Source organism: Ovis canadensis, chromosome 1 (assembly GCF_042477335.2).
Source record: "Ovis canadensis isolate MfBH-ARS-UI-01 breed Bighorn chromosome 1, ARS-UI_OviCan_v2, whole genome shotgun sequence".
NCBI lineage: Eukaryota > Metazoa > Chordata > Mammalia > Artiodactyla > Bovidae > Ovis > Ovis canadensis.
In genome coordinates, this window is record NC_091245.1 from 52298435 (window position 1) to 52313615 (window position 15181).

General features: G+C 38.8%; 1 protein-coding gene across 1 annotated transcript in view; it reads right to left on the reverse strand.

The window, feature by feature from the left end:
- SLC44A5 (solute carrier family 44 member 5) overlaps positions 1-15181 on the reverse strand; it is a 450883-nt gene that overhangs the window by 185456 nt on the left and 250246 nt on the right. The window contains exon 3 of the mRNA XM_069594802.1: positions 3532-3580. Coding sequence (XP_069450903.1) covers positions 3532-3580 — 49 coding nt within the window. The remainder of the gene's footprint in view (positions 1-3531; positions 3581-15181) is intronic.

A 15181-nucleotide genomic window follows, 5' to 3' on the forward strand; every position in this document is an offset into this window, starting at 1 on the left:
AAAACAAACATATGATTTCATTTATATGTGGAATCTAAGAGACAAAATAAAGGAAGAAACAAAACAGAAACAGACTCATAAATACAGAGAACAAACTGATAGTTGCCAGAGGGGAGAGACATGGGAGGACAGACAAATGGCAAAGGGAGTGAACAAGGTATAAACCTCCAGTTATAAATAAGTCACAGGAATATAATATATACATAGGAAATAGAGTCAATAATATTTTAACAATTCTCCATGGTGACAGATGGTAACTAGCATAATGAATCAAAAATATCAAATCACTATGTTGTATACCTGAAACTAATATAATATTGTATGCTAATTACAATAATAAAAAATATTGACTCACAGAGTCACAGAGTTTCAAGGTTGGAAAGGACTCAGAGGTCATTTAGTGTAAGTCCTTTATATGAATGAATCCCCTTCACAACATTCATAATAAATGACCCTTCAGTCGCTCTTTAAATCCCTCCATGATAGTAAATTTAACCTTTCCCCAGTGCCTCAGGTAAAAATAAGCGCATCTTATTACATTCCAGACAGATTTTGTACCATTTATAATAATAGTTATTTTCAGCATTGTGAAACCTATCAATTTGATTAGTATCAGCCATAGATCCTTCATCTACTTTGCATATAGAGAAGGGAAAAAGTCAATTATGGAACATTCAAGGTTTTCATTTCTATTTACCTGTCTGCCTATAAGCTGCTTCTTACAAGAATGAATATTCTGACTTAGTGAAATGACTTAAAACTGGATGCAACAGCATTATTAAAATAGAAACAGAAATTCAAAATCTTAAAAACAAATGCTCAACTCAAAGGCCAATGTAGTTGCTGGCACTGAAATTAAATTATCAGTGGGCTTTCTACAAGTCAGGACAAAAGGAGAAACAGTAGATTTCAGTTCTCTTTATATAACAGAAGAAAGCACACTTACTTTCCATTAAATGAAAACTTTTCTTAGTCCTAAAATTGTAAGAGAAATTTCCTATGTATCAGCTTGTAAAAGAGATTTATTTCTTAGTTTTTTGTGTGCATTCATTTTTGCCCTCTAATGGTACTGCCAAGAATACTGCTAAATATCCCTTAAACTTTTAAAAAAATCTCACAACCTCAATCCAACGCTAAAATTCTGTTGAATATAGGAGACAAAGCACAGGCACTGGTTAACTACCTTTCCAAATGGGACTATCAAAAACACTGTTTGTGGAACTTCCTTGGAGGTACGGTGGTTAAGAATCTGCCTTCTAATATAGGGGACTCAGGTTTGATACCTGGTTAGGGAACTAAGATCCCACACACTGCAAAGCAACTAAGCCTGCATGCTGCAACTAAGATCCAATGGAGTCAAATAAATATTTCTTTAAGAACTGTTTGTTGTCAACATTATGGGACATTAGCTTCCATATATGCCCAATTCTTATCTAGTTAATGTTGTTTACTCACTAAGTCATGTTTGACTCTTTGTGACCCCATGGACTGTAGCCCACCAGGCTCCTTCTGTCCATGGGATTTTCCAGGCAAGAATACTAGAGTGGGTTGCCATTTCCTTCTCTGATCTTCTTGGCCCAGGATCAAACTCCTGCATTGGCAGGTGGATTCTTTAACACGGAGCCAGCCAGAAAGTCCCTCTTATCTAAGTAGGTGGGGACAAATGAAAAACTAAGTTAATCTCTTCTATGGAATTACCATCCTTCCTTCACTTCTCTTGGAAATAACTACAGTTGGCTGATCACTGGGCACAAAATGATGTTCTTGTGAACTGAAGAGGTATACAGAACATTGTGAATGGTGAGCAGACAATGCTGTGAAGGTCTGCTGGGATATCTGATAAGACTTGGGATCTCTCAAAAAGAAACTGACTTTATGTAAGTAACATGTTATTAAAGCTGGCCTTGATGCAGAGGTAATGTGAAGAAAGTGGGGTTTCTCACTTGCTCTTGAAACACCTCAACTATTTTCCCAGAAAAGGCATTATGAACCTCTGCATCTGAAAAGTTACCAATGAGCAAACTGTGTCTTTCTATAGTTAAGCCCCCATGGTTTTACAATACTTCTCTCCATTCTTAGACGAAAGAATTAGGGGGAAGGGGAGGTATACACAATGATTATTTTACCTTTGAAGGCTTTTTGGTGCTAAGACATCACAAACGGCCCTTAGTAAGAATAGATTACTTTCTCACAGTGATCATCACAGTGCTTTAGACTTTACCTGGACCGCCTGGTTCTACCAGTACATTCTAAATAACTGAAGACAGATTTTAACCTCCTTCCCCACACCCACAGCCAGTCAAACCAAGCTCTGCTTTCTTCTCTATGTCTAGAAAAGGCATTAACTCTAATCTGTATTTCATCTGTGTAAATTGGGTCGCTCTTATTATCATTGTTTTTGTCTCTACTGTTGAATCTGGATTATATCTTGAGGTCTCTTGAGGTCAATAAGCTAGATGCCATTCATACAAATTAGTTACTATAAAAAGAATGCAAGAACAGTAAAAGTAACCTCCATATCAAATGAGGCTGCTTGTACACTGGTCAATAAAATGTATTCATGGTGTTACCATGGAGAGAATGAGAGAGATTTCAGACTTACTCTAAAGAGGGCATAGGTGCATCTTTGAATGAGTGACTCAAACAAATGACTTGGCTTCTTACAGAATTAGAATAAACTAGATACACTTCTGTTTAAAGCTAGGATATTACAGAGACATAACAGTAATGCTAATATACGTGCTGGCAAGTGCAAATAAGGACGCTGATCATTATTTCACATCACAGTTTATTATGACATGCAACTGCCAGAAATCAAAGTTAATGCTAAGCCAAAAAAAAAAAAAAAAAAGCTGCCTACAGCATAATCTTCTCTTCATTTTTAGCCATTCTACCATGCAAGCTCCCTTTTTGATTAGCAGGAAACCTTAGAATAGAGGGTAGAAAATAATAATAAAAGAAGCCTGTGAATTATTGGATAATTTTTAAATGCCATGCCACCTTGCAGGAGAAACACCAGTTGAGACAAGCAGATATTTTCCTAAAGCAGTTTAAAATACCCTAAAGCATACATGTGGCATTGGTGAATGGATGACTCTGAGAAAGCTCTCTGCTTTGGGAGGCTGAGTGGCACAAATACCCTGTGTGGAAGAAGTTGGCATAGCAACTCTGCATTTGCAGTGGCGAATCACAGAGTAAACAGGTGCATAAAACAACTACTGGAATGTGTCTGCTTCTCTACAAAGTGGTTAAATCTTGTAAAGCAGTTTTTTGCTTCTCTTCTCGAGAAACACAAACTCTTCAGTCTAATAAATTGAGGCAGTTAGTCTGCTGAATAGCAGAGGATATTCATGACTCATGGGAAGATTTATACTTACCCTGTATAAATAAGGGGACATTTATGCTAAAAATAAGTCATTTCCTTCTCATAGTAGACACAATTCTCCATTGACCAGAAAATGATATATATATATAAAAAATAAGTTTTCTGTGTTTGTTAACAAATACACTCCAGAGAAAAGAACTGCTTACCTGTTGACAACGGGTCCTCTGAAATGTGGATCATGTGCCCTTGGAGTACCTGCATTTAAAATAAAGAACTTTCTAAGCACGTAAGCCAATGAAATGGCAAATAAATATACATAAAATATGAATAAAGAAAAATTCATATCTTAGGCTTAGTGCAGTGTTGAACTCATTCTTTGGTCCAGTGAAACATCAATTATACCTTGGATACAGCTGTCAATCATTTTCCCTCTCTCCAGCTAGAAGCAAGTCTGGGAAGAGTTGTTAAGCACCATATTCTTAGGCGCACTGTTCTCCCACTGTTCTGAGCAGCAACATCATAGATCACAGCCAAGAGAGCAAAACTTGAAGCCCCTCCAGTCTGCAAAAACGCATTCTACCATCTGCCATTTCCAAGTATTGCTGCGTATTTGTGAGGTGCACAGTGTAATAGAGATGTTTGCTTATCTCAGTTCTCCCTTTCCTCTCAGTACATGAAGCTTTCTTTTAAGAAACTGGAATACCAGTCACTATTGGTCTCTGCCATGTTGGCTATATGTTATGCAAAAATCATTATTATATTTTACTATACAAACGTTATTTTTATTGCTTTTTATTGTTATTTTTTAGATCTACTGGCAGACTTCATACCATCTGAAGAAATGCCCTAGTCATTCACTGTTGTAACATGAATTGTCATATATTACCCTTGTCTTTAAACAATACAAAGTAGACACAGAATGGCCTTTTTCCCCACATGTACTGGGTACACCCAGTAATAAGTTCTGTAAAACCATTTCTGGCCAAAGGTTTATATTTTGCAATTCTCACCCTCCTGACTCTTCTCCCCCAACCAAAGGATTCCTGCTCCCTTCCTCTAGGCATTTGTCCCTATAAAAAAGGCCTGAATTAAAGACAGAATTTCAAAAGGGTCTGGAAAAAAGAGGCCTGTGTGTCAGCAATCTGACTCAGCCTGTACTCAATGGGGAAATTAGACCTGAGGACTCCAAAGCCTCTTCAGTGTAATCACAGGCTGAGGGCAGAACAACAGGAAGGAGAGGACAGACTTGGAACAGAAATCCAAGAGCCAATCAGTCAGCTAGTATTCATAAAGCACCTGTTATACGTTGAGAGCTCTGAGGGCATACAGAGGATACATAAAGGATGCTTCCTGTCTTGGAGACCTTACAGTTGGTGGGCAAGACTGACATATTGACTCATTCAACCAACATTTCTTGAAATCTTTATATATCAGGTCTTGTACTATAGTACACGAGCAATGAATAGACTGTATAAAATAATAAAGTACTAAATTGTATGGTATTGGCCTGAAGTGTTACAAGAGTTCTGAGAAAGTAAGTTTCATCGAGGACTGGAGTAGTCAAGAGCATCTCATTCAAGAAGTGAGATTTTTGTGAAAGATTGGAACAAAATAAAAGGGAAAAGAGAAACATTCTGAATGGGTGAAACTAGAATTCTGTTAAATTCAGTAACTACATATTGATCGCCCATTATGTGCTCTGCATTGAAAGAAGCACTACAGGGAATACAGGGTTTAATGAAACACAGTCTCTTTCTTCAACAGGCTAACAAAGGGGTGAGCAGGGAGAGAAATAAGAAAAGACCACAAGTCAGAATATGATACCATAAGAGGGGGTACAAGAAAAGTATTAGGAGCATTCTAAGCATTCTAAGGAAGAAAAGCATTCTAATTCAGTTGAGATTAGTAAGGAAGAGTTCCTAGAGTCACGGTATCTTGAGATGGGCAAGTATGAAGTCATAGAGTTAGAAACGAACAGCAAGTGCACAGGGATGGTGAAAAGATCAGCCTGATTAGAGTCCTAGATAATCGGACAGAAGGAGGAAAACATAACCCTAAACAAATAGTATGGAACCAGCCTACAGAACCCCTAAAAAAACAGGAACAGAAGGTATTTTATACATCCTAGGCCAACAGGGAGTCATAGAAGGATTTCTTTTTTTGCCTAGAACTATAACTTAATGCAAAAAAACAGTAGTTTCATCTTTCTCATATGAAGATGAACCATTTTGATTCCAAATGTTACTTCATTCCCAGATCTCATGTGAGTTTTGTAACTTGGAAGGTAGGTAGCAATTTTAATCTGACTTTTCAGATGCTGGTTGCTCACAAGGACAAGTTATCTGAGGAAATACCCAGAGCTCAGAGTTGAGAAGGGCCAGTGGCCACAGGACACACTTTGGGGATCCCCCAGGATAGGGGAATGCTAGGCCTCAGCTTCTAGAATAAACCTTAGGTTTACCTTCATTATTTCAAGTTGTCACTTAGTTGGACAGGTCTCTTTCTGATACAAATTCTGCATATTTACATTCCACATCTTTGGGCTCCAGGTTGGGTATTGACAGTCAAGGACCTTGGGTCATAGAAGGATTTTCAAAAAGGAATGACATGGTAGAAGCAGGGTTTAATTAAAGAATAATCTAGTAGCAGTATATAAGTGCTATCACAAAGTACAAAGTCAAGGGGACCATCTAGGAACCTATTGCAATAATAGAGGTGAAGTCATGTGAGCCCCACCCCAAATGGTGGTGGAAGAAATTGGAAAGAGAGATTCATCAGTCATCACAGAGCAGTCATGTGGCTTAGGGGTTAGGAGCAATGGCTCTGGAGTCAGACTGCCTATTCTCTGACACTTACTAGCCGTGACCCTAGCCAGATCATATCACTTCTCTGAGTCTCAGTTTCCATATCTGTAAAGGGTTAGTCACTTAGTCATGTCCTACTCTTTGCGACCCCATGGACTATAGCCCTCCAGGCTCTTTTGTCCATGGGATTCTCCAGGCAAGAATACTGAAGTGGGTAGCCATTCCCTTCTCCAGGGGATCTTCCCAGCCCAGGGACTGAACCCAGGTCTCCTGCATTGCAGGTAGATTCTTTACTGTCTGAGCCAACAGGAAATCCCATATATCTATGAATGGGGATGACGACAGTATCTACACCATAAAGATATTATGAGGATTAAATGAATTAATACTTGTAAAAATGCTTAAAACAGTGGTTGATACTTAGTAAGCCCCTATGTATATTCATTCTTAGTCAGAATTACATGACGAAGATAAAAAGCACTTGAATAGTCAGACTTAGGGTGTGAAAGTGAAATGTCAAAAAAAAAAAAGACCAAATAAAGAGATTTCAGATCTAGAAATTGTGGTTCTCAGTTACTTCTGGTCTTTCGGGGCTTCCCTGGTGGCTCAGAGGTTAAAGCATCTGCCTACAATGCAGGAGACCTGGGTTTGATCCTTGGGTTGGGAAGATCCCCTGGAGAAGGAAATGGCAACCCACTCCAGTACTCTTGCCTGGAGAATCCCATGGGTGGAGAAGTCTGGTGGGCTACAGTCCACAGGGTCGCAAAGAGTCGGACACGACTGAGCGACTTCACTTCACTTCACTTCACTTCTGGTCTTTTACCTCAGTTTAAGGTTGATTTTATTAAAACAGTTGGGAATGTTAGCAAGTGGAACAAACTGTAATGTTGTTATGAGAAAAAGAGCATGAGGCTGATTCAGCTCATGGGGACATCAATTGAAAGTCCAGTGTTCAACTTAAATCAAGAAACCAAAGTCTTATGGAGAAGGAGAGGAATAAACTGGGAATTTGATGATGGGGGATAAAAGATATAACACTTAGAATGGATAAACAACAAGGTCCTACTGTAAAGCACAGGAAACTACATCCAATCTCCTGGGATAAACCATAGTGGAAAAGAATATTTTAAAAAAGAATGTATATGTGTGTAAAACTGAGTTACTTTGCTATATACCAGAGGTTTGTACAACATTGTAAATCAAATATACTTCAATAAAAAAATTTTTTTAAAGAAATTGAAGTCTGGGTCAAACCTTGAGATAAATACTTGGAAGTCATAACTTTATCACATGAAAAGTAATAAATTCCATAAAGAATATCAGGATCTGTTGTTATAGTGAAAATAACAATAACATTTAACACATTTTCAATCATTAAATGTTAAGCACTGTTCTAAGTGCTTTCATGCATTATTTTGCTTACTTTGAAAAATAAATGTATTCTTTAGTTAGATTAGAAACTATTATTAGCCTCATTACACATATGCAAAAATCCAGACATAGAGAGGCCAAGGTACCCACTGTCACCGACATGGTGTATAATGGACCTGGGAGCAATACTGCCCTATCTTATTGCAGCAAAACAGACTCCTCTGGTCATGCCGTACAAAGCCAACATGGGTTCCTACTCTGGGGGAAATGAGTAGAATGTTTTCTGTTTGAGACAGCTGTAAATGCTTCATTTCTGACCCAATTGTCAGCTTCTCCTTTTCTGACTGCCTTGTCTGCCTCTACCTCGTGGCAACAAACACATTTCAGGGTGCCTAGTCACCATTTCTCTGGGAACTGACTTCCTCTCTAATCCACAGGCATGGTCTCAAGCCACCAAGCTTCTCCTTTGTAGCTGTTTCCTGGCAATCAGTGACTGGATCTAGTTTGGATATTACACCCAAACTAGGCCAGTCATTTCTGGTCACTCTATCCCAGGGATTAGAATTAAAATAGACAGTGAAAGATCAGAACTGCAAAATGTAAAGCTTGAAGACTGGAGCAGAGTAAGAAAGCTTTCAGAAAGAAATCACTGAAGTCAGTGTGTAAGAGAAGCAAAGATGGATATCTTCATGGACTTCAGCTTTCTGTTCCAGTCCCGACCCGAGACCTGGGTTGAATTTTGTGTGATATATTATATCCTTATACTGAAGTCCTTTATCTTGCTTTTTGCTAGTTCACATCTGTTACAGGCAACCAAAGACTATCACTAATACACTCCCTCTTTTGACCTGACTTAAGGTTTCAACAACTCTTTTTAACAACATTTATTATATTCTTGCAATAGAAAGTTGGTAGGGATCTGAGGAAGAATTCTGAAGACTAAGTCTGCTTTCACAAATCTCAAGTGAAACTACGAAATATAAGCTTAAGACTAAAATTTCAACACTGGTTGAAATTTCAACATGCAGAGGGTTCCGGGGAGCCAGAGGGGTTCATGAACAGGTAGGTCTCTTCACCTCCTGACTGATGCTGAACTTGGGCTCTACTTTCCACCAGTACTCAGGACCTGTGTATTGACTTGGATAATGAACACTAGTGCTAACATTCTTGCTGGTTCAAGATTTCCATCCCCAAACTGGCTGAACAGCTAAAATATACCAAAACCATTTTATCTAGCCCCTCTACACCAAATACTATAGTTCCAAAGGTCTGGGGTAGACTTGTCCTATCAGATAATTCTGATGCACAATCACATTTGGAGACCACTAGTTCACTTGAGAGAATGAGAAATTCAGCAGTGGCCACAGGACTGGAAAAGGTCAGTTTTCATTCTAATCTCAAAGAAAGCCAATACCAAAGAATGTTCAAACTACCACACGATTTCACTCATCTCACACACCAGCAAAGTAATGCTTAAAATTCTCCAAGCCAGGCTTCAAAAGTATGTGACCGAGAACTTTAAGATGTTCAAGCTGGATTTAGAAAAGGCAGAGGAACCAGAGATCAAATTGCCAACATCTGCTGGATCATAAAAAGAGCAAGAGAGTGCCAGAAAAACATCTACTTCTGCTTTGCTGACTATGCCAAAGTCTTGACTGTGTGGATCACAAAAAACAGTGGGAAATTATTCAAGAGATGGGAATACCAGACCACCTGACCTGCCTCCTGAGAAATCTGTATGCAGGTCAAGAAGCAGCAGTTAGAACTGGACAGGGAACAACAGACTGATTCCAAATTGGGGAATGAGTACATCAAGGCTGTATATTGTCACCCTGCTTATTTAACTTCTATGCAGAGTACATCATGTGACATTCCAGGTTGGATGAAGCATAAGCTGGAATCAAGATTGCCGGGAGAAATATCAATAACCTCAGATAACGCAGATGACACACACCTTATGGCAGAAAGCAAAGAGGAACTGAAGAGCCTCTTGATGAAAGTGAAAGAGGAGAGTGAAAAAGTTGGCTTAAAACTCAACATTCAAAAAACTAAGATCATGCATCTGGTCCCAATCATTTCATGGCAAATAGATAGGGAAACAATGGAAACAGTGAGAGACTTTATTTCCTTGGGCTCCAAAATCACTGCAGATGGTGACTGCAGCCATGAAATTAAAAGACGCTTGCTCCTTGGAAGAAAAGCTATGACAAACCTAGACAGCATATTAAAAAGCAGAGATATGACTTTGCCAACAAAGATCCATCTAGGCAAAGCCACGGTTTTTCCAGTAGTCATGTATGCATATGAGCATTGGACCATAAAGAAAGCTGAGCACCAAAGAATTGATGCTTTTGAACTTGGCTGTTGGAGGATACTCTTGAGAGTCTCTTGGACTTCAAAGAGATCAAATAATCCATCCTAAAGGAAATCAGCCCTGAATATTCATTGGAAGGACTGATGCTGAAGCTAAAGTTGCAATACTTTGGCCACCTGATGCAAAGAACTGACTCATTGGAAAACATCCTGATGCTGGGCAAGATTGAAGGCAGGAGGAGAAGGGGACAACAGAGGAAGAGATGGTTGGATGGCATCACTGACTTGATGGACATGAGTTTGAGCAGGCTACAGGAGTTGGTGACAGACAGGGAAGCCTGGCGTAATGCAGTCCATGGGGTCACAAAGAGTCAAACATGACTAAGTGACTGAACTGAATTGAGGTCACTTGATTCCATTCTGAACTTTATTCTTAACCTCTGTTTCATTCATGCACTGTCTGTAATTCTAGCTATACATAACAGACCAAGCCTAATGAAGTAAGAGAAAAGCAAATCATTGGATATGTATGAGCTTTGGGAAACACACAATTAAGAGTAAGAGATAACAGTTATAGGAAGAGAAGCAGAAAGTGACATTCAAGAAAACTCAAGAATTTCAAGAAAGAAGGATTATAAATTCCACAGAAATATTATTATTAAATGAATGCTTATTTGTACCAGGAACTGCTAAAACAGCTTTACACACATATGTAATTTTTTACAATTCTACACAAACATAATGTGAATAGTCCCCCCTTGAACTATGCAATACAATAGCACTGGCATATTTATTTTGTCATTTAATGCTCTCAATAATTCTATGATGTATGCCACTGTTATCCTTCCATTTTATAGATGAGGAAGTTGAGTCACAGCTAATTTGCCCTAGCTCAGCGAGCTAACAAGAGGTGGAGGTGGCATTCAGTCTGACCCCAAAGCCTCTGCTGAGCTACCTGGCAGTAAATTTCTAGATAGTGACCTTAGAGAAATTTCATAGATGAGTGAGGAAAGAAAATATATTGAAAGACATTGGAAACTTATATTGATCCTGTAATTATTCTCTTTTCCAAAAAGATGGGCAAAATTGGTTTAAAAGTGTCTAGGCTAGCTTCCAATTTTTGTGTGATTTGTACCTTAGAAAGTGAAAAAGTGGATGGCAGTATCTTCTGAAAAGCTGATACTTTTTTGCTGTAATTTCTGGCTGCCTTATATTTCAGTTGCAAATATACTAAGACCTCAGTCAAATGATAAAATTTAGCTGATTTCATATAGTAATAGCAGCTGGAAAGTGATAACTTCACCCTGCCCCATGTGCTGACAGAATCTGTATTGTCATGCAAATTTTTTTATTTCCTGAAATCAATACAGGGCATTGCTTTTTCTGAGGCTCTCATGTGCTCTAATTGCATCTCTGGAATAAATAGACTGAGGGACCAGCTAAGTAAAAAGAGCTATAATGCTTCACTACCACATAGCTCAGCTAATTAAGTGCAATTCATATTTCTCACTTAAAGGAAAAGAAAAGAAATTAAAATTAGGTAATCATTTTAAAAGCTTCATCAGTTCTTATGACTCTCTGATCACCAAAACTGTTGTGGTAATAGAATCACTAAAAATTATTCATTATAGACAGTTGCACATTTGTTATTATAGCTAACAGTTTATATTGCAGGCATACAGTGCAATTTTTTCTTACTAGAAATAATTCCTGAAGATTATGAAAAACAGTCCAGGTAATTAATTCAGTTTATGGGTGCCAACTGTACATGACTCAGTCAAATGAAAACAGCAAGACAAAGCAGCTGGTCATGCCCAGACACTTTTCTTTCTTAAAAGCAATCTGTTTCTCAAAGAAAATGACAATATAACTACCATTGATCAGTTATTTAAAGCAAAAATCTGAGACATTTAATGTTATTCCGTCAGGTGTTCTCCTTCAGATAATCTAATGTGACTTAGAGTGTGAAGGGGGAACTAAGGTGGGCCAAACAAGTATCCGAGAACTTAGAACTATTATGAGCAAGCACATCAGATTACTTTCCAACAAGCATGGGGAAATAGTGTGGTACAAAGTTGTCTTACTTTAGTATTCTACAACAGTCAGTGGAGAATTGGGAATAATTAAATACTTGTTTTACTTTACTTTTCAATTACGTTTATTTTGGTGTATCTATAAATGAGGACCTGTCATTTTATCAAAGGAAAAGGTTCCCTTCCCTCTAAGTCTCAATGAAGGACAAAGAGCCATATTCCTTGCCATTTCTTAGTGGACAATGTTGCAGTTTCACAGCCCATATGGCCTTTCTCGATCTGGCCCATTTACCCACCTCATCTCCTACCACCCCTCACTTCAAACTTGATCTTTTAGCAATTCTGAACTGCTATGGTTCCCCTCCAAAAGTGACTCAGCTGGTAAAGAACGGTGGATTCTTTACCATCTGAGCTACCAGGGAAGCCCAAGAATACTGGGATGGGTAGCGCTTCCCTTCTCCAGTGGATCTTCCCAACCCAGGAATTGAACTGGAATCTCCTGCATTGCAGGCAGATTCTTTATCAGCTGAGCTAACCAGGGAAGCTCCTATTTTATACAGTGCTCTCTGAATAATAGGACTTTCCCCTCTTTGTTCCCTTGGCAATGGCTAAAGGAAGTCTACAGTTGTGTTCACAAATTCTCCATTCATTTTCAAGAAGGACAAGGACAAAAGACATTCTACTGGTCATTATGCCAGTAAGTGGAGCCCACTTTGACTGGCCCCTACATCATGGTAGCTAATTCCATTCATCTTGAGACATGTATTTCTATTATTGCACATGGTATACTGTATTGTTGCATGTGGCATACTGTATCATCAAGGTGTTTGTTTACATGCTGTGGTAGGTAGATGCTCATGTCCTAATCTCCAAACTTGTGACTATGTTACCTTACATGGCAAAAGGGACTTTGCAGATTTAGTTAAGTGGAAAATCACAAGACATAGAGATTACCCTGGATTATCTAGGTGAGCCTTGTATAATTACAAGAGTCCTTAAATAGGGAAAAGGGAGACAGAAGAGTCAAAGGAGATGTGACAGCGGAAACAAGGTCAAAGTGAGGCAACACGAGAAAAACTTGACTGGCCGTTGCTGGCTTTGATGACTGAAGTGAGTGATGAGTCAAGGAACGTGGCGACCTCTAGAAGGTGGAAATTTAAAAAGACTGATTTGTCTCCCATAGAACCTCTAGGAAATAATGCAGCCCTGCCGACATCTTGATTTCAGTCCACTGAGACCTATTGTGCACTTCTGACCTCCAGAATTATAAGTCTGTGTGATTTTAAACCACCTCATTTGTGCTGAGTCATTACAGCAGCAAGAGGAAGCTAATACACATGACTATTCCTCCTATTGGATTGATAACTCATTTAGGGAAGAAACTAGACTTTGGGGATTGCTCTATTGCTATTAGCTGCTTCAGTACCTGGTGTATGCATAATAGGCATTCAATAAATGTTTATAGGGTAAGTTTAAAAATAATGTCAATGTAATTGTGAACTCTTCCCTGGTGGCTCAGGTGGTAAAGTATCTGCCTGCAATGAGGGAGACCTGGGTTCAATCCCTGGGTCACAAGATTCCCTGGAGAAGGGAATGGCAACCTGCTCCAGTGTTCTTGCATGAAGAATTCCATGGACCGAGAAGTCTGGTGGACCACAGTCCATGAGGTTGCAGAGTCGGACATGTCTGAGAGACTAACTATTTTAATTTAGGTTATAAAAATACAAATAGGAAATCAATCTTGACAATCATCAGCTAATTATTTTAGACAGGTTTCAACTTGGATTAAAAGCAAGTTAACAGACTCTTAAAAACACAGTTACATTAAAAAAAAATGACTCCCCCATCACTAACACTAATTTATCATTCATTTTGTAATATCAAGATCAGTAGGAGTTAACAAAGGAAGTAAGGGAGACAGTACCTCATACTGGTGAGTAAAAATTGCTATCAAATTACCTGGCATCAAATGTCATCTTTGCCACTACAAGCTGTGTGATCTTGATAGAATTGCTTTTTTTCTCTCTGAAATTCCATTTTGTCATTTACAAAGTGATAGATAGTAGCAAAAAGTACAAAATGAAAAAAGAAGGAAACAATTTCTTCCTTCAGGATGACCATCTAACTGGAAAATAGTAAAGTATATGTAAATCACCCTTATAATGAAAGTCAATCTGTGTAGAATTAATACAACCCAACTTTAGTTGGATTGTCACACTGACTATAAGTGACACCAACAATTCTAAATGCTTTCAATGACTAAGCTGGGCATAACATTTATGAAATCACTTTTTGAAAGAAAGAAGTTTTGAGCATGCTTAAAGGATAGAATCTTGTGTCACCTGGGAAAGCTGGACAAAAGCACATGCTGAGCCAAAGCAAAGAGAGAATCTGGGGGAAGAAACATGAGAGCAGTCAGCGGAATGACGCACACCATCAGGAGCTGGAGGATTTACAAAGCCCCTCAAGTCTTCTGGGAAGGTAACACAATCGTCACGTGTATGCTTCTGCAAGATGCAGAGGAAACAGAAAAGCAAAGGCAGAGGAACCAACACGAAGATTGCTGTCATATTTCAGACATGGGATGGTGGTAGGTGCCTGACTGAGACTGTAGCAATGAAAGAACATGAGGCAATTCCAGAAGCACCGCAGAGGAATACCCTTGGTAGGGGTGAAAGAAAGGGCATAGTACCGTGCTTCATCACCTCGTGATGGCAATGTCTCTTGCAGAAAATGATGTGCGTTCCAGAAACTCCTCTTGAGCAGAAACATGACCCCACATTGGACATGGCAAGATGAACAGATATGCAAATAAGACTCCTTCAGCACTGATCCAAACCAAACAATACTATGGTATCACGATCTTCTGATGGTTGCTCTTTCCCCATACTGAAAAACTTCCTCAACATATGAATGACAAAACAGCCTATGACAAAACACTGGAATATCAAATCTCTTGCTTTAAGATTATTTTTAATCTTTTTTTCAAAGTTTTTTTTTTTAAGGGGGCTTCCCTTGGGGCTCAGCTGGTAAAGAATCCACCTGCAATGCGGAAGACCTGGGTTCGATCCCTGGGTTGGGAAGATCCCTTAGAAAAGGAAAAAGCTACCCATTCCAGTATTCTAGCCTGGAGAATTCCATGAATTGTATAGTCCATGGGGTTGCAAAGAGTCACACACGACTGAGCAACTTTTTCGATTTCACTTTAAATCCACAGGGTTGGTTTCTAAATAGCTTGCATCATCATTTGAAATAATCTGCCCTATATGAACACAAATTGTTAACATTTAGTTAGAATGTCAACCTTAGAAGAAATACCTTAAAAAAGCAACCTC